Raw genomic sequence first — 24319 nt, forward strand, 5'->3', positions numbered from 1 at the left:
CAATTTTATTATATTTTGATCTGAATTTTCAGTTTCTTGGATAAAAAACATATTGAATGGAAATATATTCAGTTTGGTTCCATTTTTTTAATTTTCAGTTCGGTTTGAGTTCAGTTTGGCAACAATTAAGCGTTCATTCGCAGCTAATTCTGTTTGATAAAACCTAGACGCCCATTGACAGGTAATATGTCAGTGTCAAATATACATTGATCAGAAGGGAAAATAAATAAGAGTAGATGATGCTGTATTAATATCTAATATGAAGATGTTGGTTGCAAAGTCAGTACGTAACTTCAAAAGGCTTAGCTTATTGCTGACGGTAGAATAAAGCAAGCTTGACGTAATATTGTACCTCCAAGAATCTGAAAGTAAGCTTGCGTGCCTCACAGTCAGGGGTGAGTTAGAGTTCTAGTTACGGGTTTGGCAGAATTCAGTAGGTTTAGCCAGTGGTGGTGCCACATTGAAGCCGTTCGCCGAAAAATTACACTATTTTACTAGATAAATTTTTTATTTTATGTATATTTATTATACGTTGACTTCCCTTGATTTTTCGATAAATCTAATTATTTATATTTTGACACCCCTTAATGAAAATTCTGGATCTGCCACTGAGTTTAGCTAATACTCTGTATTTGTATTAATAAATTCGCTTCATATGCATAAATAATTTATCCAAAAACACATTAAGCTGACTTTTCTAGAATCTCAGAATTCATAAACTCAAAATTTTAGGTCCGTCTCTGCTCACCGTGACAGTCCACCAGATCTTTGCTATCTTTAATATTCTTCCCAGAAAAGATACAACAAGCTCAGTGTGATCAGAACATATGGAAATTCTCAGCTATGGAAATTGGTATTTTGAAGAGAGATTTATGTTGGTAATCTTCTGAAAATGTAATGGTAGTATGATCAGGATGATAAGTTTGTAAACTCATCAGTTTCAAATGGTTCAATCTATTTAGCACAATGTTGATCCCTCTGTCCCAAAAAGAATGATTAAAGTGGAAATACAAAGGTCAATATGCATCTAAATATTTGGTATCCACGAAAATCAATTTCTTGTAATTTAGCTTTAAATTTGCTCAATTTTTAGATCTAATAAACAGAGTACGACCTCAGAATATATTATTTCGAGGTACATATGACCAAAAATAATACTAAGAAATTAGACGTTAGCAGCAATGCCTGTTGGGGGCACACGTTTCGGTTGTACCTTAATATTGAGTGAACTCGTTTGCCCAAAATTTTACAGAGGCCACTATGTAGGAAGAGGAGATTATATGGCCATCAAATTCACTTTTGGCAACAAATTAATATCCATATATCACTCGTTAGCCAATGTCAACTAAGAGCAGCAAAACCTCAAACTAGTTGAGATTAGCAATACAATTTTTCTACGAAGAGAATCTTTGAGTCGCAGTTATCTGGTAGATTTCGCATTAACAACATGGCAAATCTTTGTAGGAATTCTTTGCTCTTATCATTTATCACAAAGAAAAATCAGCATTTTAATCTTGTTTCTGGACATCAGTATAACCATTCTTCCATTTACATAATGAGAAACCAATAGGCATAATGCAGTATGTAAAATACTTTATGGAACACAATGAACCCTCATTTTTCTTCTCTTCTCTCATCTTGTCAATTAATACCCAAATATACAAGATTAGTTGGGAAAGAGGGGGAGGCAGAAAAGAAAAGAATAAATACCTCTGAACATCGATATAAATAATGAGATCAATTTCATAATCAGAAGGCAAAATAGGCATTATGCCCAGTTTGTACAAAACAATCGCGAGTTGCACTCTCCTATCCAGAAATACTGCAGAATGCTGAAAACTGCCAAATAGATCTACCTACAAAATTGTAGACAACAGATACCTACTTTGTTCTTCTTTTCTTCTGCTTTTTATATTGTTCGTGCAGCTTCAGAGACAATGTTGTCCGAACCAATTCCCCTCTTACTCTTTCATTTTCAGCTATGTCATGACGCAGCAAGTAATGCTCAGAGAGTTTCTTTCTAACATCATTTTCATCAATTTGAGCAGTGAAATCAAGGTCAGACCCCATACTAATATGCTCTAATGAGGCAATCCCTTTTTTTCTCTTGGTACTTGAGCTTTTGGGGTCACTTTTTACGATGAATGATTCCTGCTCAAGTGACAACTCCTTAAAAGCTTGTGTAGGAGATTTGTTGGACTGGTAAACCTGGCTATCGCCAGTGCTCAACATAGAAATGTTGGATGCGGCTGTAGAAACAGCTGGGTGGTAATGCTTTGACAAAAGGTTCAGATCCCAAAGCACTGAAGCAAGTGCACCACTAAGGTTTGGGTCAGTTGCATAAGGCTGATATTTCTGCAACAGAAAAGAATTGCCATCAGCATTTTCTAGTGGTTCAACTATCTACTGAATATGAATGGTACAAGTGGAAGCTTTTCTCTTTTTCATGTTGAGTAATTTCAGTATGAAGCATATTTTTTGTGCCATGAGTGGCATACAGAAACAAATGTCAAGGAGCACATCCAGAGCTTAGCTTTTCTCTTTTTCATGTTGAGTAATTTCAGTATGAAGCATATTTTTTGTGCCATGAGTGGCACACAGAAACAAATGTCAATGAGCATATCCAGACCTTCCCTAATGGAAAGGTCAGCAATACACTATTTCTTCAGAAAATACAATGAAAAGTACTTTGCATGAGAATTGCGCACTCCTGAAAGTACCAGATATAAAGCTCTATAAAGTGTTTATACCACAAAATGTCAACAGATCCACGCCTTACGTTTACCATGCCCTCCAGTGTCCCCTTCCCTGATCCCCCACCCAAGAGAAAGTATAGAAAAGAAGCTGGGGAACAAATCAGGGATGTCCTAAAACAGAAGGGGTGTACTTCTCTTATTTTCTTCAAGAAATATCATGTGCCTGAATGATCCATATTCAATGAAGAGAAAAGTTAAAACTGCCTTATGTAACACGTCAACACTATTACATTGTGGGTGAAGTTAGCCTAATAATCGAGATAGCACCTTTTAACCATATAGTTAATCAGAAAGAAGATTTGGTTCTCACCGCAATGGCACCAGAGACAGAGCCACCTCCAGCATCATTTTCTAACAAATTCCGGCATTTAACATTCTTCTGAAGGAGATGCTTCACAGTCACCAAGGCTGCAATAGTTTGACAAATGAGAAGCATAAATCATAACATACAAACGCTTGATTAAGAACATACAGCAGTCTAGTAATTATTAGCCAAATATGTTTTTACCTGCCAAGGACTCTGCAGACCCAAAGCATAAAGAGAATGTAGCTAAACGTTTTATGAAAGCTGCAGCCCTTTGCATGTCATGCTGTCGATCATCACAAAGCATTATCTTCAAAGCTTCAGCTAAGATCTCGCCTTTATCCCTGCTTACGAAGAGAAATGGTTAGCTTTAGAAGATGTAACCACAGACTAACAGAAATCTCATTGGATAGAGAACCACCACCACCACCACCACACACACACACACACACCAAAAAAAACCACATCGCCACCCTGCCCCCCGTTCTGACAATCTTCCTTCTTTCCAAGAGGACTGAAGTGGGTTAAGAAAAAAAATAACCCGTGTCAAATAATTGAACTTTAGTTATTTGATAGGCACAGATTTACCTTCCTGGCCTATACTCGATTATCAGATTGTAAAGTTGGACAAAGAAATCCTGAAGATCTACATTCAGTGCGTCCAAGTTGTTTCTCATCACTTTGAAAGCAGCAATGCAACACTGGAGCCTTTCAGATACTGTCAGACATGCTGAACCATCCATGGAAGAATCACCAGAGTTGTTGCCACTTCCGGCAAGCTTCCTCAGATAATTCATAAGATCGGACATGAAATCTAAGTCGATGAGTTGGCAAAATTTCCCAATTCCATTAAGACAAGGAGCAAGAAGTGGATGGCTTCCAGGTGCCTGAGGTGAAGAACCTGCTTCTGATCTGAGTAATAATAACAGAGAAGTTACTTTTTGAGATAGCATTAAGTGAAAACACAGTGGTCAAGTATAGTATAGACTGTACTGATGCAAGAGCTAATAAAGCAAAATTTAAACATAACATCCAAGATGCTTAGGATATCCAAAACCAGTATGAGTTTCTTGTGATAACAAACTCAAACTGAATTAAGACTTCAGCAACCTGCACCATAAGCACTAATCTCTGTTAGATAAGTTTTATTTCAAATCAGTTAATGTAGTTCCACAAGCTGACATTATGTTCCAGCACTTGGAAAGATGTAAAACATCACCCGGTGAACGTCAGTAGCAATTTATTCAGGATTAGAACTTACATCACATAAATCTCTGCAAGCATCTCTTTATTCTGTTTAGTTATGATGACTACTATTGATTGTAATTATGTAGTCATACAATAATTGTAACACTATAACTAGAGGAATTAGGAAGCTGTGTTATCAAAGGCTCATTTAAGTCGCGCTTAAGCCCTGAAGCTCAGAAAAGCTTAGGGAGGGAGCTTCGCCTCGCTTAAGTTGTGCATCAGCCTAAGGAAAGGCATTAAGACATGCTGCCTTTTCTTACTAAAGCCCCCACTTTAAGTGCTATTTGCGCTTAAAGCCCCAACAGACCTAGAGCACTTTTTAGAGCCTTTTCGCCTTTGACAACTCTGTTAGGAAGTCATCTCCCAATCCTAGAATTAGTGGAATTAGGAATGATATAAATGAGGTTAGAAGTCCCATAATCAATAGGAGATAATGGGACAAGAAGTCTCACGATATATGAGAATTGTAAACAAGATAATAAACCTACATTGCAGTATAAGCTAAGACATTGTTGAATAAATAAAAGAATTTCCTCTCTATTAGCGTAATCTTTTAAATGAAATAGTTCACACGATTTAACATGGTATCAGATCAAGGAGAGATCCCACATTCAAGTCTCAGCACCGCCCATTATCAAAGAGAATTTCCATGAGCAAGGCCCGAAAAAAAGAAACAAACATGCACGTGAGAGGACATTAAAACAAAATTAAATGAATAAAGTAATCTCTCTCTGATAGTTTGAACTTTAAAATGAGGTGGCTCACACCTTTCAAAGGTACAAATACACAAAAGGTGAGAGGCATTACTTCCATGCATTCTCAAACTTTATATGTCTGTCTCTAACTTATTCTCTACATGGTATCAAAATTAAGAGAAAGAGTATCATAATTCTTTAGTGTTATTCACATTTCCTAGTCCCAAGTCTTTCAAATTTCAGTTGCCTGAGGTGTAAGTCATTAAATTCAAGTAACGTTCTCCGAAGTCTTATCTTAGTTGAGACAGAAAACAGGTTGTCTCCCTTTTATTTAGTTCATATTGATGCCTGGCACCATAGCAGCGCCAATTTTGTAAGAGGAATTAGTATCTTAGTTGACAACTTTTTAACGGACTAGGTTATCGATGATGAAAATTTGTCATAAATTATTTTTCATACACCAAAACTTGCTGTGTTACATAATCAATACGGAGCATCTAACAAATCTTGTAGTGCCAATGCCCATGAATACTTAGCCATCCCCACTGAGCTCGGTTTAATAGATCCAGACATTGTCTCGCATTTGTTTGATTTGTAATTAGGCTCATTATTCCGCATTCTCTGACACAAAACTAACCTATGTATTTATCTTGCGGCCCATGTTGTTATCATACTTATCACGGTGATGACTATTTTTTTCTTTTTTTTTTGGATAAGGTAAAAATTATCACGTGTGATGAATCTTAACAGCATGGCAGATTGAAACAATATTTTACTTATTTTAAACCAAGGATTTCTGCAAAATTGATATATTTCCTTTGAACCAGGGTGGTTAGTTTACTCATGGCCTTGCATTTAATAAGGGAAATAAGCTCTAGACATTCTCAAGGAGACAAAGGTGATTGACTCTAAGTTGGTCGTTACTCTAATGGATCTAAATGTTGTCTCTAAAAGGACAGGGAGACCTGATCCTAGCATAGAAGACTTATGGGTAATTTAAGTTTTGATCAGCAATCCAAACATCTGACTTGCTTTTCATTGATTTGGATTCACAAGTACAAGTCATTGGAATGTGTATGAGATATAAAAAAACATAGTATGCAGATACAGGATACCCACGTCAAGTATACTGATGTTGAACGGGCCAGTTGTCCTTTAGATAGGATTTAACCTCTAAGTACAGTGTTTAATTTGGACAAATCTTCATTCTAAGGAACACAAGAAACATAATGTTGGGGTACGGCCATACTGAAGTAAAATATATCTTCGTTGGAACTTGCTGCTAGATTGGCTAAAATAGTAGCTTACTAAATTGTTGTTGCCCGAATTGACACATGTAGTTGATATATGTCAATGTTGCATATTGACTACAATTTAGTCTTTGAAAGCGAACAAGCATATGGAAATTGATCGCCACTTTGTACATAGCATCTGAAGATACAGTTCCAACTTTTGTTGGCGAATCAACTAAGATAGTTTTTGTCAAATCACTTGAAGGTAGCTTGAAGCATAAGATTTGCAAGCTCCACCTCAAGGCGGCACCGTGGCAGTGATGATTGTAATAACTTTTTTTTTGGTAAATAATAATGTACATGCTGATTGTAATAATATAACTACATAGTTACCGTAATCCCTAAGTTAGAATTATTAGGAACCCATATCCAATAATTAAGGAATTAAAAATGGTGGCCCGTTTTCAATGGGGTTAAGAGTTAACTACATAGTTATTGTAATCCCCAAGTTAGAATGTTAGGAAGCATATCCAATAATTAAGTAATTAGAAATGATGGCCCAATTTCAATGTGCTTAAGAGTCCCACAATCAACGGGTCTAGAAATTATTGTAAATATAAATACACAATGGTCGAGAAACATTAGTCTCACGCAATAACTCTTTCTTTCTTCTAACTTTTCCTATGCAGTTAAAATATTTGAATGTTTCATTCGATCATGGCCATCAACAATATGCAGGTCCCACTGAACTTGAACTTCAATTCGATGTTAAAACCTTCACTAGAAATCACCACATTTGTATGAAGGAAAAAGGAAATTATGATTTCATACCATTAATTAAATAATAGTTGTGGAAAAATAATTTAAAAGATGGTAATTACGATTTCTAGATTTGAAGGCTAAGCTGGCAAAAAGTTATATGCAGAAGATAAGTCTTATTCACATACTTTAGTTACAAGCTAAATCTATATAAGTTGCGCAAAAACGCATAAATTTTGTAGTAAACCTAATAGATTTGTCGTAAATTTGCAATTCAACAACTTAGACATTGATGGCGCATCAAATGCAACACATTTCGATTATAAATTCTAAACTCCAAAGTTTTCTACTTCAACACAACATAACTTGTGAAAAGCCGTCTTAAACTTACAAATGTTTTCTTAAAATTTCATGAATGCTGAAGCATCTATTTTATCTCCCAGCCTAATTTAATCACTTAGATCTTTTTGTGCTTCAAAACAGCCATTTACATAATTTCCCGAGCTATCCACTAACCTTGTAAAGTGGAAGATTGTGCTGATTCATAATTTCAATTGTAAAAACACTTTCTAATCTTTGACAAAAATTCCAAACGTTTCCTCAAGTAGCCAAAACGCAATTCATGGCATCCATAACACAATCAAGGGCGTCGACATGTTTCTTAATTCCTAATCCATAACACAATCAAGGGCATCGACATGTTTCTTAATTCCTAAAGATGTCAACCTTAACTACTTGCTACAAACTTCCATAGCTTTCCCTTGACCCCAGGACACTAGTCTAATGGTACGAGTGCAGCACGTGATGTGTGGGTTAGGCACGCGTCACGGATCCGCATCCTGATGCAAACAAAAGTCTGGTATTTAAGTTGAGAAGGGTAGAGCGGCAGGCCATTATCCACCAAATTCCGTACCATGCACCACTGTGCCTGGGGGATTTCTCGGTTATCAAAAAAAAACTTTTGTAGCTTTCCCTTTTTCCCCCATCATGGATATAGATCATAGTCTTTGTTTTCATACAATACACAGACAACTAAAGGAAATTTCATAATCATATGAAGAATTTGCAATATAATAGAAAATGCATAACTGTCTGAGAACACAAAGGGAAACCAAATATGCTAGAAAAATATCAATATCAGTAACCAAAATTAATTAGAAATCAAGGCAACACAAATGCATCCGTGAAAGAGTGGCTTGGGGCTCATGAACTATTCTTGATAGAAAGAAAAGCAGAATGGCAGATGTATTCATATAACAAATAAAGATGGATTAGTAAAAAATAAAAATTTCAAAAAGTTGGAGACTGAATCCTCCCAAAAACTACCAGGTTCTGTCTTCTTCTTTATTTTCTTTTATGAGTAAATCAATTAAAATTAGAAAGAAAATGGAAGGTGGTCTTCTTTCTTCCTCCTATTCATCTTCTTCAGATATCTCTCTTCTGGTTTCACAAATTGACCTTTACTGCAAATTTGATTCGTCCTCTTCTTTGTATACCATTAATGGCTAGTTATAGTTTTGCATAGAGAAAGGACATGAATGACTGGTTTGACAGTCATGTGTTCTTTTCTCCTAGGATTTCATTTGTCTTTCTTCTTCTTTTTTATTATAAAAGCTAGATAGCTTTCTGTAAAGGATCATGTTTCTGTGTGAGATTCTGCACTTTCCTATACACCTTGTATGAGGGGATTTCTCATCAAATCAATAAAATTACCAACTTCATCAAAATAATAATAAACGCCAGGTAGAACTTAAAAAAGGTGGACTCGTGGTATTTTCTCACAGAGGAACTAGTTATATGATGTGGTTCAAGTTCAAATCTGGTGGGTTCATGGTAAGTGAATTCATTATTTGACATGCTCCATTTATATCATCAGCAAAATGAACATACCGAGGCCTTAATGCATGCTTTAGGACACGAAAGAACGTCTGAAAGACAGCTGATAATACATCAGACTGCATCCTTCTCCTTTCAGTGACATCGGTAGTTAATGAAGCAGCCTTCAATTCTGCAGTGACCTGTAAAACATGAAGATGTGCAAATGAGGTTATAGTTAACAAGCCAAATAACAGATTATGTTGGCAAAATAGTACCTCTTCTCGAGTCTGTGACATCATCTCTTTCCGTGCTTTCTTTTTCTCGTTTGCAGCTGATTCTTTCAGCTCCTTAAGGTTCTTCCTTTTAGAATTTTTGCTTTTAAATTTATTATCAGCATCTCGAATTTCACGCTTCCCAAGATCCTCATCAAATGTCAGAGACATAAACACCTAAGCATCACAAAATCATGTCATAAGATAATAAGTTTTCCCAATGCTAAATCAAAAACTATATCCTTAAGGTTAAATGCCAAATTAAGCAAGACTTCCAGATACTTGAATGAACATTGTTGAGAGTATTACTGCCATAAGTTGACTAGCAACATTTTGAAAGATCACCATTATCTTTCCAAATGTTTGACACAGTCATCACATCGACATTGACATATTCGTCCTTTTTGGCCCAATACCAGGATATGTGCTTCAAATTCAAGATGACATCATAAACAATCTACCGAAAAAGCCTAGAGCCAATGTATTGGAATTAAAGATGCAGACCTCAATGGAATCAGGATGTAGTTGACAATCATGATCTTTAACAAGGTCTGCAATCATTTGAACAGCCTCCACAGTTGCCTCACCACCATGCTTCCCCTCATTGGTGAAAAGTGACTTAACAGTAGAACAGCAAAGTTTCCTGTCAACAAGCAGTAGATTGACAAACTTGAGAGAGCGTAATTGCTAATCAAAAAAAAAAAAAGACATCATAACCTGGAGGCCCAATTCTATTATTTGAATATTCTGTTCACAATTAGCACGCATGTGTGGAGAGAGAGGACTAGTCTACATAACAACGCAACACGTCTCAAAACTTTGAAGTGCATGGTTTTGGTGTTTGCTTTTCCTCGAGGAAGGAGGCTTTTGAATTTTTGAAGCACTGAACTGTATAGTAAATATCCAAGTTTTTGCCAATAGAAGCAATTTAGTAGATCTTTAAACCACATACTAACATTCAAGTTTTGGATAAGGCAAGAAGCAATATAAGACAAATATCCATACCACATTACAGATGATATAAATAGCAATACGAGCTGAACTTCCTCGTCAAAGAAGTTATACAGCAAAAGCCGAAGTCAACGAATCCTGCCCATAAAGTGCAGTGCCTTAGATCCTCATCTGAAACAGCTCACATCTTATGTTGCTCGCACTGTCCGAAAATGTCGCCAGGTGTGTGTCGGATCCTCCAAAAGTAGTGCATTTTTTAAGGGTGCGACAAGGGTGCGGCAGCATTTTGACGCGCAACATAGGCACACATCATAACTACTCGTATGCTAATTTTTCACTCCTTTCCAACACCTAATATTCTCATACATGGTTTACAAAATACAAATGTATATCAAATCCTTAAATTATTCGACAAACAGTTTAAATATAGCTAAGGTCTTACAAAAAGGTGCATTGCTATGTTTGCCCCCAAGGCATTGATTTAGTGGTAAGAGCACAGTACATGACGTGAGGGTTAGGCGCATGTTACGGGTTCGAACACTGCCCTAGACAAAAGCCCTGGTATTTAAGTGGAGAAGGGTAGAGGGGAGGTCCCATTACCCACTGCATTTTGAACCGTGGGTTACTGGCCCTCGGAAATTTCTCGGTTATCAAAAAAATTGCATTTCAGTTTTATGGGGTCTCTCAATCCTCCAACTAACCAAATTGAGACCTGATTTTTAGGGGGGGGGGGTCTCAATTTTATGGGGTCTCTCGATCCTCCAAAACCTCATTGCACGTTAAATCTACGCATTATGTTCAGCCTCACTCTTAAGCACTTCAATACCAGGCCTTCCATGAAACCAGTTCTTGTAGTTGTAGATTATTTTAAAGCTTAATTTTGCTGCAATGACATCAGAACAGAAACCAAATATGTAGATGCTTGTCTTGCATCATCTATAATTCCAAAGCAACTTGATGAAGAAAGTTCACATTAGGCTTGTTGTGAGAACTGCAGATTTCCCGCCACTAGAACATGATTATAGGACAACTTAACAAAGGATTGATGGAGGGCATCAAATGATATAAGAAGATGGACGTTTCATCCTTCAACCAGCTCCAAATAAAGGAAAGTGGAAAAGCTGAAGGAACCAAAAGAGCAGTAAGCATAATTACCTCGATACATCATCCTCAGAGCTTATGTTTCTTATGACAGCAGCTAACAAACTTTCTCGGAAATTGAAGTGTGGAACTGCCTCGAGTAAAGTACAGATGCAGCGAACTGCGACACGTTTGTATACAGCCTGCTTTTCTACAGCTATCAGCTTCTGTATATAAGCCTGTCAATACACAAATAGGAAAAGGAGTAATCAGCAAAAATATCTGACACAGAATATTGACAAATGTGCGAAGACTAGAATTATATTTGATTCTGCAATCCAACAAACATGAGTAACATTTCTAAGGATGCAAGTTTCTAAGACCTTTTAAAAAAATAATAATAATAATAAGAAGAAGAAGAAGAAGAAGAAGAAGAAGCCACATTCTATGTTACTTCAAATTTTGAATTTTCTTCATATCAGCTACTTATCTTGCTGTTACGAGATATATCAAGAAATTCTTTTGAGAAAAGATACATTCATCCATAATAACTTAGACTTAGATTATACCCATTTGATTGACCTACTTTTCAAAGTCAAAGATTCTTAATTTTTTACTTCTATTTATTTTATAGAAGTCTTCAGTACATGAAAATACTCAACATAGCAGGCAGGTCTAGCTAGCCCTTACACTCATCGAACCTATTTACTTATTTTCAAGTGAGGTATTTACTTTAATTCTTTGTATTTAATAACCCACAGCTAAAAAAATTTATACGATGCCTGGATAAAGAATAATATGTCTAGTGTTTATTCAATTAAGTAATAATAAACTGAAATACGTAAAATAGTTGTTATGCAATGAGAATTCAACAATTCAACCCAACATCTGGAGGAACACATTAAGTATAACTGCAGTCCTAGCCCGTTTATCTGCATAAAGTACCTCAAGAATGCTATCATGTAACACCAAAAACAAGAACAACTCGAACATATTCCTGTTTTATTCCAAACAAAATACAATTTCTATTACCTGATTCATATTTTCCTATCCACAAAACAAAAGGTCAAAAAGTCTGTTAACAAAGTGCTCCAAAACAAAGGTGGCACTATAATTTGCAAGCAACGAAATGGAACAAAACTTAGTGGTAAACCATGTCATGATAGTATGCTCTAGCAGCTATATTGAATTCATATGTACAATTAATTATTATAGAGATGTTGATCCACAAATCAACCTTATATGCAGATAAGAGGGTAGATTCATAGAATCGCATTTTCTTAATAGCCTTTGAAACTTTCATCTCCTGCTCCTTTTCAGTTGGCAGCCGGATGCAATACCTGGAGCCCATATAGAAAATAAAAGTTCATTGTTTACATAGCAAAGTTAATAAAAGAATTAAAAAACTAGGAGAAGCAAACTACAAACAGCCAATGAATGTTGCAAACTTCTCACCCAGGAATGATATCTCTGAAAACAGCCAACAAAGACTTAAGGGCAAGCACCACTATATCACGATCACCATCTTTAGAAATCTCCAGCATCTCCTTGAGTGATTTGATGTTTAATTCAGGATCTGTAAGCAGTGCAGTTCCCAGCTCAGCTAGTCTAAACTTCTTTTTTTCATTGTCCTCTTCTGCTGTCATATCTTTTCTCACCTCATCCTAACACCACGGATGAATAAATCAATATACTTGTATCCAAATTTAAGTGTCCTCTTTTGTTTGACTATAGTTCTACAAATTTAAGCAACCAGTATACAGTAATAACACTGTTAATCCCAGAATCCAAAGTAACATCCCTAAAATATACTCCAACAAGGCCACAGAATGACAAATTCAATTGCAAAGTTACTTTTCAATTAACCAACCATAGAAAAGAATTATTAGCATTCAGTTTTCTATTTTTGTTGTAGTAAGTGAACTAAGAGAGTTGAAGAGAGAAATAAGAAGAAAGATGTGACTCACAAGGAGCAGAGAAACAAAAGTAGTAGAAGAGGAGGTTGTTACAAGCTCGAACAATGAAGACAGCAGCAGAAAAGAGAACAATGAAGTGTATATGACGAGAAGTCCTAGTACTTAATAGGAAAAAGCCCTATGTTTCCTCTTTTTTATCTTTTGAAATTAGATTCAAAGAATCAACCACTTCTTGCAGGTTCACTTTGCAGCTTACCATCTAAAACATATAGCTTCTTCCATGAGGCAATAACCCATCGCTTCGCATCACTTAATGTGATAAAACCTTGCCTTGCATTGCTCCATTGCTTAACGATGGCTTTTAATAGTACTGGTTAATTTATTGGAGGACTAATATAAGAATGAGCTCACAGAACTTTGTTGATGCTATATACTGAAAGTACGTTTGGAACAGCCAAAGACAATTGGTCATTCTGAACTTTGGGTCTGGGAAGTATTATTTTTCCAGAATAATCTGACATGGAAATGCGTAGCAGAAAACACACAACACTTCTTATAAAGATCAGACCAATCCAAGTGCTTTAAGATTCCTCCTCCACCAAAAATTAGGAAAACATGAAGCAGGTAGTAACTCCACCATTAATAGTGTAGTGGCAGTGCAACAAGGGGAACCAGCATGAACTTCTGTCAATACCCCACTCTCTATCACATATACTCTTTTCTAAAGTTCAAGTGCCGTTTTCCCCTCTTTGCACTGTCATCTCCAATTCAAATATAATTTAGGATATAGATCCTAGCACTACAGCGTATCTTTTTGGATATCTAATGCTGCAAATAATGCACATACCAAGACTTTAGCTTGAGGTATTTTCTCAATTCCCTCTACTTCGGCCCCCTCTTTTGCCTGTTTCTTTGCCTCTTTCCTCATTTTCTTCAATTTTGCCCGCTTCTCTGCTTTAGTCAACCTCACCACACTTGCATCAGTACCACTATCTTTGTTAGCATTAGCTTCATCTTTATCTTCGCTTTCAGATTTTTGTGTAGCCTTTGGCACTGTACAATATGAAAATTAAGACCCAATTAACGGTTAGCACAGATACAAATACCAGGTGATGACAAATGAACAAGAGGTTTCAGTACCTGTCCGGTAATAAAGTTTTCCATCCAATGTTTTCACAGGAAGAGCATCCACAGGATCAACCTCTAGCCCCTGTTCCTCTGCTTCTTTATCAAGTGACCTCTTCCTTATTCGTTTTTCATACAGAGACTCGAGATCATCTTCTTTCACATCAGCAACACGAGTAACATGCCTTTCCAATTACAATAATAATATCAGTTATAAGAGGAGAAGACATCAACTTAGAAAGTTAATAGACTTGCACAAGAGGGTAAAAGGAAATAAGAAACTAACAAAAAGAGGTTCCATCTAAAATGTACCCCAAAGTTGTATCAGGCATCCAAATGCGAAGGGAGTACTTAGAGATCTAACAAGAAACATAAAAGTTTTTAAGAGTCAGAATATTATTTGAGAAAAAAGAAGAAATGACTGATGTCGTTGTCATCTGATTCATCAAAAGAGAAATTCTGAACCTGAAGGATAACCACATTTAAGCAGACAGAAACAGGAAAAAAACAAGGACACATCACTATCACGATTTTTAAGAAACATAATGAAAGTGACCGTAACTACAGGAGTATCTGGAAGAACTACTCAACTATCCAGGATACTCTGAGAAGATTACAATTTACAAGAGCTTAAGAAAATTCCAAGCTTTGGAGAACTTCTCAAATTGTTCAACTATGGGCCATTGACAAGTTACCCAACTAGGATAAGGCATTAAAATAGCTTAATTCAGCTATGGAGATTTTAGAAAGCTGCTCCAACTAACTGACTTCTGAACAAAGTGCCAAACTCTGGAAGCTAAAGTTAATTTTGCCACAACTTCAAACTTGATTTTCAATATTCGAACAAAAAAATCTCCTGTGAACCAAACATCATATGAGGCATAGATAGTTGAAGCTCTAGTGTACTCCATATAGCACATTAACATGTGGAAGTGTCAAATGAAACACAGCTATACACAGTACAATGCATAAGTTTCCTTTCCCTTCTAGGCATTTAAAATTCGTCCTTCCATGACTTTTCTTCTTCCTTACGAAAGTTGACATTTAATCATAAGTGACCTTAAGGGAAAAACCACTTTGTCAAAAAGAACTAATACCAGATTTAATTTAAAATATTAGTCTCCCGCATATAAGTAATTAAAACAGTATTTTCCCCTTTGCAAGAGCTCAACTTTTCTTGCTTTCGGATATGTAAACTTTTCAGTGAACATTATCTAAGCAAAAACAACAGCTTTATACCACATTCATATCATAGCCAAAACTCATTTATGCATCAATTTCCAGAGAAATAAGTCAAAATTAACACATTAAACCATACCAAGCTTACAATATACCAATTTTTACTTTTTACAGGAAAAAAGAGGAAAAAAGAGTGATGAACAATCCTGTATGTGCATTAATTTCAGAAAAGGGTGAAAATAAACGCATATACAAGTCAATAATTGCTTACTTATTAATTGACTTAGTATCCAGATTGGACAAGAAGCCAGTATATTCTCGATTTTCCGCAACGAAAGCCACGTCCTCATCTGATACTTCAACTGCCTCGTCAGGAGTTTCAGGTGGCAGCTCCGGCGGTAGCACAATCTTCTGCTTTTTCTTACCCATTACTAATGGTCTCTGAAAGAGAAAAAAATATATTAATATAAAACTTATGAGCTTCACTAAGCATGAATTTATTTTTATATTTTGAGAAAAAAAAATACAGGTTAGTAGCTGTGAGCACCCACAGCGTGACTTTTGTACTTGATCAGTTAAATTTTCATAAAATTGATATTTGCAAAAAAGAAAATTAGAACACAGTCACGAATTAGAGGCAGACTTTGGATAATTATGCAGAGAGGAAGAAGAAAAACATACGCTTTAATTTGAAAGAAAGAGCAGAGTATGGTGCGTGCAGAAAGAGAAGGGGAGGAGGGAAGCGGCTGAGTGTGGGAATTAATTTGAGGGAATTGGATTGGACGCAGGTTTGGGTTTGGGTTTGGGTTTGGGTCTAGTGTTTATTTCGGCCCAGTTAAAAAGGAATGTAGGCTTTCGCTGAAGGTTGATCCATTCAAATCGGTAAAAATTGCGATGGCTCTTATTTGGTCGGCCCATTTAATACGTACCTATTTTAAATAAATAAAATTTTGTACTCACTTTTAAAATAACTTTAAGCCTTTTTTTCTCCTTTTCTTCTTCTTCTTCGGTTAACACTGAATTTATAGTTAAAATAGCACGATCTAGCCAGTTTTCGGATTGATCATTCAAAAATAGCCAGCGTTTGCCAAGTCATTGAAAAATAGCCACTATTTTGCTGCAATAAAGACCGATCCAGCATAATATACTGGAGTTTGATGCACCTGTGTATGAACTCCAGCATATTATGTTGGACCGGTATACTTTGCTGGCTCCAGTATAATATACTGGAGACTGGAGCACCGGTGCTCCAAACTCCAGTATATTATACTGGAACTCTAGTATATTATGCTGGAGTATTTTTTCGAATTTTAAACAATATTTTCGTTTAGATTTATCTTTACATGAAAAGTGGCTAAATTTTGATTACTTTTGAAACCGTGGCTATTTTTGAATGATCACTTGTAAATCTGGCTATTTTTTAATTTATCCCGAATTTATATGGTGTTTGTGAGCATATTTTAAGATAGTTTATGATATTTTACAGTGGTGAGCTATTATGGAGCTTTATATTTTATTATTGCTTCGGGTTTCTTCTTCTTTTTTTTCTTAATTAAAATGGATTAGTTAGATTTATTGTTGTTTTGACAATTGATGATTGGGATTTGTTCTTGATGATATTTGGATGTTATGTTTCAAATTTGAGATCATTTGTAGTAAATTTAGGTATTAAATCATATATTGGATTGTTAAAATTCGAAGAACAAATTTCTGTGTCTAGGCAATTTGCATTTCAGGCCTATTTGGCCTTAAGTGCATGAAAACGTTGGTTGCACTTCAAAGCTTTTGGTCTTAAGTGCATCTGAAGTGTAATTTTTCACTTCAGACTTATTGGCTTTAAGTGCATGAAACCATTGGTTACACTTCAGAACTATTTGGCCTTAAGTGCATCTGAAGTGCAATTTTTTACTTCAGACTTATTCGTCTTAAGTGTAGGAAAATGTTTATTGCATTTAAGACCTTTTTGGCCCTAAGTGCATCTGAAGTGCATTTTTTCACTTCAGGCTAATTGTTTTTAACTTCAGACTCGATAAGTTTAAAGTTGATCGTAAAGTGGTAGGCTTGCAATTTTTTTTTGTAAAGTGGGTACATATTCAATTATGACCCTAAAATTAGGTATAGATGCAAAAGCTCCTTCATATAGTGGAGTCCAAATGGGAAAGAATGGTTGGTGTAGCCACTTTTAGGCCCTAGGCCCTGCTATTAGAGTTTAGTTGCATTTTCAAGTTAAAATAGCACGGCTAGCCAGTTTTCGGACTGATCTTTCAAAAATAGTTAGTGTTTGCCAAGTCATTGAAAATTAACCACTGTTTTGCTGCAACAGAAACCGATCCAGCATAATATACTAGAGTTCGGTATACCTATGTATGAACTTCCAGCATATTATGCTGGACCGATATACTTTGCTGGCTCCGGTATAATATACTAGAGTTCTAGTATATTATACTGGAATTCCAATATATTATACTGGAATTCCAGTATATTATGCTGGAATATTTTCCGGATTTTGAACAGTGTTTTCCTTCAGATTTATCTTTACATGAAAAGTGGTTAAATTTTGATGACTTTTGAAACTGTGACTATTTTTGAATGACCACTTGTAAATTTGGTTATTTTTGAATTTCTCCCCATTTTCAAATTGATGGTTATCGGCCCGACTAAATTAATTTTTTTCCTCCAACTAAAACAGATAATACAATACTAGAAATCAATACTGGAATTCGAAGTACCAGGAATGATTCTTAGCATTTGCTAGTCTAAAATTCAAGAACGATTCTTGTAGTTCAAAACAAGGTATCTAGCATAATATGAAAGGATTCAAACCTCAGTAATCGTTATTGGGGTTTGAACCTATGAAGGTTTGAACAAACCCCAACAACCGTGTAATTATTGTTGAGGTTTAAACCTAAAAGGAATATTTCACTAATGGTAGCTCTTTTGAACTCAAAGATAATATTCTGGAGTTTCAATTTGTAGAAGTCAAAACTCCATAATTGTGTCTTGGAGTTCTTAATAAGGTACTACTTATGGGGTTTGAACCTATAAATATTTAAATTCCAGTATGTGTATTTTGGATTTCACCTATAGAGAGTTTTCGGACTCAGGTGTATTATGCTGAAATTTCGTAGAAAATCTAATAACAATTGTTGGAATTGTTCAGTGCGATAGAAGTACTTTTGTTCAAAATATACGTACATTTAAATGAAATGGTTAAAGTGTGATAGATTTTTAAATCAAACTAAACACTAATAACACGGGTAACAAGTGGCTAGTCCAATATTACACCTTCAAATGATTACTAAACAAATATAGAGAAACTACCTAGTTTGGCTTTTTAGAGCAAAGTTGCTACTAATATCAAATAATTCATAAATTACTATATATATTAGCCAAATACTATCAATATTAGACCAAATTGACTATTTGTATGTTTCTCCTTTTCTTTAGTCTACCTCGTTTTTCTCCCATCTTCCTTCTTCACGCCGTCAATTGGCAGGGAAAAAAAACTAATTACTAAAAAGAAACCACCAAGAGCACAACTTAGCCATTTTCTCCCTTTTGCAGTACTTATATCAACGTTTGAGTGCATGGATTATTTGAAACCGGTTTAATGAATTGAATTGTAGAAAATAAAGCTAATTAAGGACTACAATCATACCGTCAGAGCTACTGTTAAAAAATTTATTTGCCACGAACTTGTTTTGTCTGGCTATGTTTTAAGGATGTTATAAGTTTATTATTTTATCTAAATATAACATTACAAACCATAATTTGCCAATTGAATGCAGTGGCGGACCCATACTTTTACATAAGCATGTTCAATAAAAAACATAACCAATAGGGGTAGCATTTGGTACGGCAACCGAGATGTACCCCCCCTCCCCCGGGTTCATAATACTATATAAGATGAGAAATTAAATAAGTTGAGATCTGCACTTTTTTTTTTTGTAAAGTTGGGTACGATTTTGTTTAAAAATTAACAAGAATCCATCCATTTTACAATAAGAACAACCTGCCCCGTATAACCTCATAAATGGGGTTTGGGAAAAATAGTGTGTACGCAAATTTTACTCCAATCTTTTGAAGGTAGAAAAATTGTTTTCGATAGACACTTGACTCATGAAAAGTATTTCAAAGCCATAAAAATAAATTGTTGTTTTAAAAAAAAAAAATCAATTTAACCCATTTTGTTTAACTAGTTTAACCATTTAAATTTTAGAGAAGAAATCTATTTAACAAAACTAGAAATTTATTAAGCTCTAAGAAATATAGCAATAGCTAAACAAAGGACAACAAACATAAAGAGTTACTATTAACTAAAATAATCTAAACTAGTACTATAAATTGTAAGAGAGAGAGAGGGAGAGGGAGGGGGGAGCTCATAAACAAGATTAATAATTTTATTGTAACACAAAATAAACAATTTCAGCATTAAACAAATGAAGGTTAAAGTAACTTATAGATAATTTCAGTGATTGCACTTGCATACTTAGAAAAGATTATGAAAGATTTACTTTGCAGAATTAAAATTGTGAACTTTTGAGGTAGACTGAACCTTTAGAATTTTTTTTATTGATTTGAGTAAAGAAGTCAGATATAAAACAAAGTAAATTTTTTTTAGGAAATATATGGCGCGAATCCGGATATAGTTGGGTTTCAATGCGGGAACCGGATAATGGATATCGGGTGGGAAACCAAAAAAAAAACCTAAGAAGGGGAGAAAAGTTGTTAATTGAACTTCAGTAGGGGTGTTAATGGTTCGGTTTGGATCGGTTTTTCCCTAAAAAGAAACCAAACCAAGTAAGTCGGTTTTTCAAATATTAGAACCAAATCAAACCAATTAAGTCGCTTTTTCTTGATTCGGTTTATATCGGTTTTTCAATTTTTTCGGTTATTTGTCGGGTTTTTTCTTAAATGTAAGACATACAATACCAAATACATATTTCGGCGACCATATTTTTAACGTAACATTATCAAATCAATTGCCCTCTGAGAAATCTATTATTTACCAAGATATATTGATGATAATTGAATCAAATAGTGATGGATAATTTAAGGACTCAATTAAAAATATATTATTTTTAACATGAAATAGATTCTTACACTTAACAAAAGAAAACTACCAATCAAACTAGAATGTAAAGGTAAAGAACTGCACTAAAAGTGCAAACGATTAATATTTACTATAATTTTTTTGAAATTTTGTATAAAAGTATACATATATATAGGTGTAATTCTAAATTTAAAATAGCTAATATTCGGTTTGGTTCGGGTTTTTTTTTATTAAAACCAAAACCAAACCAAATTTGACCGGTTTTTAAATTTCAAAGCCAAAACTAAACCAAAAAATATCGATTTTTTTGGTCGGTTTGGTTCGATTTTTCGGATTTTTATGAACACTCCTAAACTTCAGTTTTAACGTTTGACGGTATCTCTATCATATATATTTGGCAAATTCATGACGTAACCAAAAAAAAGAAGCAAGGAAAAGCAGAGATGAATGTCGAACTCCTGATCTTTAGGAAAATTTGAACCCGCAAGACCACATACCATAAGACTATCATTGTTCAAGTGGGTTCAACTCACCATATATGGTCATTTCTCAGATAATTAGCCTATATAAAACGATAAAAAATTCAACGAAGCTGGTTTAGATGACACCATGTGGGTCCGCCCCTTATTGAGTGTCAAAATTTTTCCCCCTTTAATAACAATTTTTATATGTGTTAACTTTTTAAAGGCAATGTTCATGCCTTTTAAATATTTTAAAATAATTAATTTTTGTGACTTATAATAATACCTTTTATATCATTTTTAAATATATAAATTTTATTTAAAAAACTTAAGAACTTCATATCAGAATTTACCGTCAAAAAGAAAATAACTCTCAAAATTCAAGCTGTGACACATAACTCAAATTCATATTTAGAGACATAATAAAATGCAATTACAATTTTCACAATATATACTTTGTTGCGAGGGAGAAATACTTTTAAATACTGTAGTGAAGTTCACGCGAACTAGAAGTGTAGAACCCTTTTTCCGTCTCTTCCAGTTGAAATCGTACCCATCGGAAAAGCAGTAGAGCGCGGGAACACACAGAGAAAATGGAGGACATCACCCATGAACGAGAAATAGCTGAAGCTCTCAAGTCGAAAGTCGCGATTCAATGTGCCAAAGCTGCAATTCTAGTCTCATCGCTGAAGAACACTACTCTAAATTCTGCTATCATTGACCAAAACAAGGTCTTCATTTTGTTTCCCTTTCTTCCGTTTCCATGCGTTTGATTACGTAGATAGCGATTTTTTTTAAGTTTATAATTTTTGATAATTTCAGAATGAGGAGAATTCAAAAGAGATGGAGGAATTGAAGATGAGGATTTTGAAGGAGAAATTGAAGAATAAGAAACTCAAATTCTGCAGCGTTACGGAGTTACTGATTCAAGTAATGGTTTTACTCTCAATTTGGACCATGCTTCTGTTGCTGGCCTTGAACTGATCTAGTCCTGTTGTATCAATTCATTTTGTGGCTCTGTTCGGTAATCTGTGTATTTTAATTTTCGATGTGTTGAAATAACGTTTTCATTGAAGTGTATTTGCTTGTTAGTGTAAAATTCTAGAAGTATCATTGGATCGAGAACTGAGATTTTAATTGAAATACTACAGATATTCGAATTGCATGATTTTATGGTTATGGCGTTTGTTTGTGGATATCTAACATGAGAAATTTTCCCTTTTTGCTGTAGAGCATATTTCTGATTCGCGTGGTGGATAATGCTTCTCTATTTGTAATGGTATAATTGCAACTGTTAAAGCAGTAGATTGCATTTGTTTAATTTATCAGTTTCCAATTTGCTCGTGCAAGTAATCTGTTGTTTCTAGGATTTCTCATTTGCTGTTTACTTCCAATTAATTGCTCACTCTAAATGGATCTCTAGTCTAGTCTAGAATGGGATTCACCAGTAAAAATAGGTGGAGCTATTTTTTAAAAAAATTTATTTATATTCTTTTTCCTTGAGGATTGGTAAAGTTAAAAAATGGACTCTTTGGTCTACAAAGGAATTCACCAGTAAAATAAGTGGAAGAATTTCCTTTTTTTAAATCCTATTTCTAATTATATTTTTTTAATAACCGTGGCGTCCGAATCAGCTTGTATACACCTCAATTAGTTTCACGGGATAGCTGTCACCTCTCACCAGCAAGAGGTACTAGGTAACTTTATCCTCCAAGACTTGGATCCTCGTTGTGTTAATGAATGAAGTCCCGAAATGATTTAAGACATAAAAGTGTGACAATGATAATTGGAGATAATATTTTATGTATGCCAAAAGAGGCTACGAACTAGTGCTATATCACAAGACCATGAATAATGAATATATGCGAACTGCGGTATGTTAACGTGATCAATATTTAAGTGAATTGAGATAAATATTATGCGGGTAATTAGTTAAATATTGGATTGGTGGGAGATATAACTTGCCCAACACCACAAATGGAGTGCTTAGCGTACAAGATGTACACTGTCACACCTCCTTTTTTCCTACACCTCCGGAAAGGGGTATTAAGGGAGTTTTTTTCAACTTAAAGTGACAATCGAAACGGGATTTATTTATTTGAAGATTCAGAGTCGCCATTTGGGATAATTATGGTGTCCCAAGTCACAGGTTGAATCCCGAATCAAGGAAAAGATTAACTCTGTTTAACAGTCCGCGAACCAGAAATCCGAGTAAGGAATTCTGTTAACCCGGGAGAAGGTGTTAGGCATTCCCGAGTTCCGTGGTTCTAGCACGGTCGCTCAACTGTCATATTTGGCTTAATTATCTAATTTTAGAACATTTTGAACCTATGTACAAATTTTAACTTTTAACCGCATTTTTTTAAGAAGATTTAACATCGTCTAAAATCTTTGGATCGCGTCACTTGAAATGCACCCGCAATCCGAAACACATTTTATTCAACGTTATTAGGATTTGGATTTGGGTCACATGAAATGCACACCCGAGTTTAAGGAAGTCAATTATTAAAAATAACGCGCATAAAATGACTACGCGTTTGCAATTTGCGAGGGTCATGGAATTTTAACTAAACGGCACGCCTCGAATTCTAAGGATCAATACAAGATTAATTAAATGAGGGCCATGCAATTATCATTTTTTGTTTGGCATAACACACCTTAATTCTAAATTAAAAAGATTAATCAAACTAAAATTTGGAGGGCCATAACTATTATTTTTCTAATGTGGCTTGCCCCAATTCATTTTAAGGAAACTAATTGAAGGAAAGACATTGAAGGGGTACTAATTACTGAAAATCGAGTCTACTTGGTAGCTGATTCTGCGTCAAATGACTAAGCTATTAAACAAAAATTGTTTCAACAAAGATGCCCTCGCAGGGACGAAAGATGGATTTAGCAAAATTAAATAAATTCAAGTTCATGAAATACACAAGTCTTTTTATGAATGCCTTCTGAGACTTGGCTTGGGAGGAGCCCATTTTTAAAAGGACGAGAAGATAAAAAAACAGGTGACAAACTGCCAAGTCTGTCATGAGCTTCCTCAATTGGGCCAACGTTAGGCCCAGTTCTATGAATCCCGACATTCGCTCGACCAAATAAAGTCAATCAGTTGAAAACTATAGGAGGACAAAGAATTAAATTAATGAAATTATTTATGAACTTTAACTAATTAAACTCAACAATTTCTGTCATCTAGCAATCTAAGAGAACATCACCACTCCAAGAAAAATCAAAATTCAATTAAGAAATGGTTTGAAAAAATTCATAGTCTGATCTAATACAAACACAATTACTTATGCGAAACACCTATATCAAGTGAAAGTGGGCTCGAATCACAGGCCCAAACAGGCTGCAAATACAAGCACATCCAATCGAGTCGCTGCAGCTCACAGAAGGGAAACCTGGGCATCGAACTATCCTATTCGAAGTAATCCCATGACTGATTCAACAACAGTAATTGTGCAAGATTC

At 35.0% G+C, this 24319-nt stretch overlaps 1 protein-coding gene and 1 long non-coding RNA gene across 4 annotated transcripts; one reads left to right on the forward strand and one right to left on the reverse strand.

The window, feature by feature from the left end:
- Positions 1-1696: 1696 nt before the first annotated feature.
- On the reverse strand, positions 1697-16104 carry LOC104224323 (nucleolar complex-associated protein 3). Of its 3 annotated transcripts, none has more exons than XM_009775944.2 (14): positions 16017-16104; positions 15607-15776; positions 14172-14341; positions 13879-14084; positions 12571-12779; positions 12353-12455; positions 11191-11354; positions 9589-9727; positions 9088-9261; positions 8885-9012; positions 3649-3972; positions 3265-3404; positions 3067-3164; positions 1697-2355 (listed from the first exon to the last, which is right to left on the reverse strand). In XM_009775944.2, exons 2-14 carry the CDS (start codon positions 15762-15764, stop codon positions 1882-1884), a joined length of 2487 nt encoding a protein of 828 aa, XP_009774246.1. In that variant the 5' UTR covers positions 15765-15776; positions 16017-16104; the 3' UTR covers positions 1697-1881. The 3 variants fall into 3 exon arrangements, with proteins under 3 accessions (XP_009774246.1, XP_009774247.1, XP_070028327.1); XM_009775945.2 differs by lacking the exon at positions 16017-16104 and adding an exon at positions 15863-15983; XM_070172226.1 differs by lacking the exon at positions 16017-16104 and adding an exon at positions 15887-15905.
- A 5254-nt stretch (positions 16105-21358) lies between these two features.
- LOC138889053 (uncharacterized) lies at positions 21359-22028 on the forward strand. Its single transcript, XR_011406616.1, has 2 exons — positions 21359-21580; positions 21672-22028. It is a non-coding gene; the product is annotated as an uncharacterized lncRNA (long non-coding RNA).
- Positions 22029-24319: the final 2291 nt, after the last annotated feature.

Source organism: Nicotiana sylvestris, chromosome 4, assembly GCF_000393655.2.
Source record: "Nicotiana sylvestris chromosome 4, ASM39365v2, whole genome shotgun sequence".
Taxonomy (NCBI): Eukaryota; Viridiplantae; Streptophyta; class Magnoliopsida; order Solanales; family Solanaceae; genus Nicotiana; species Nicotiana sylvestris.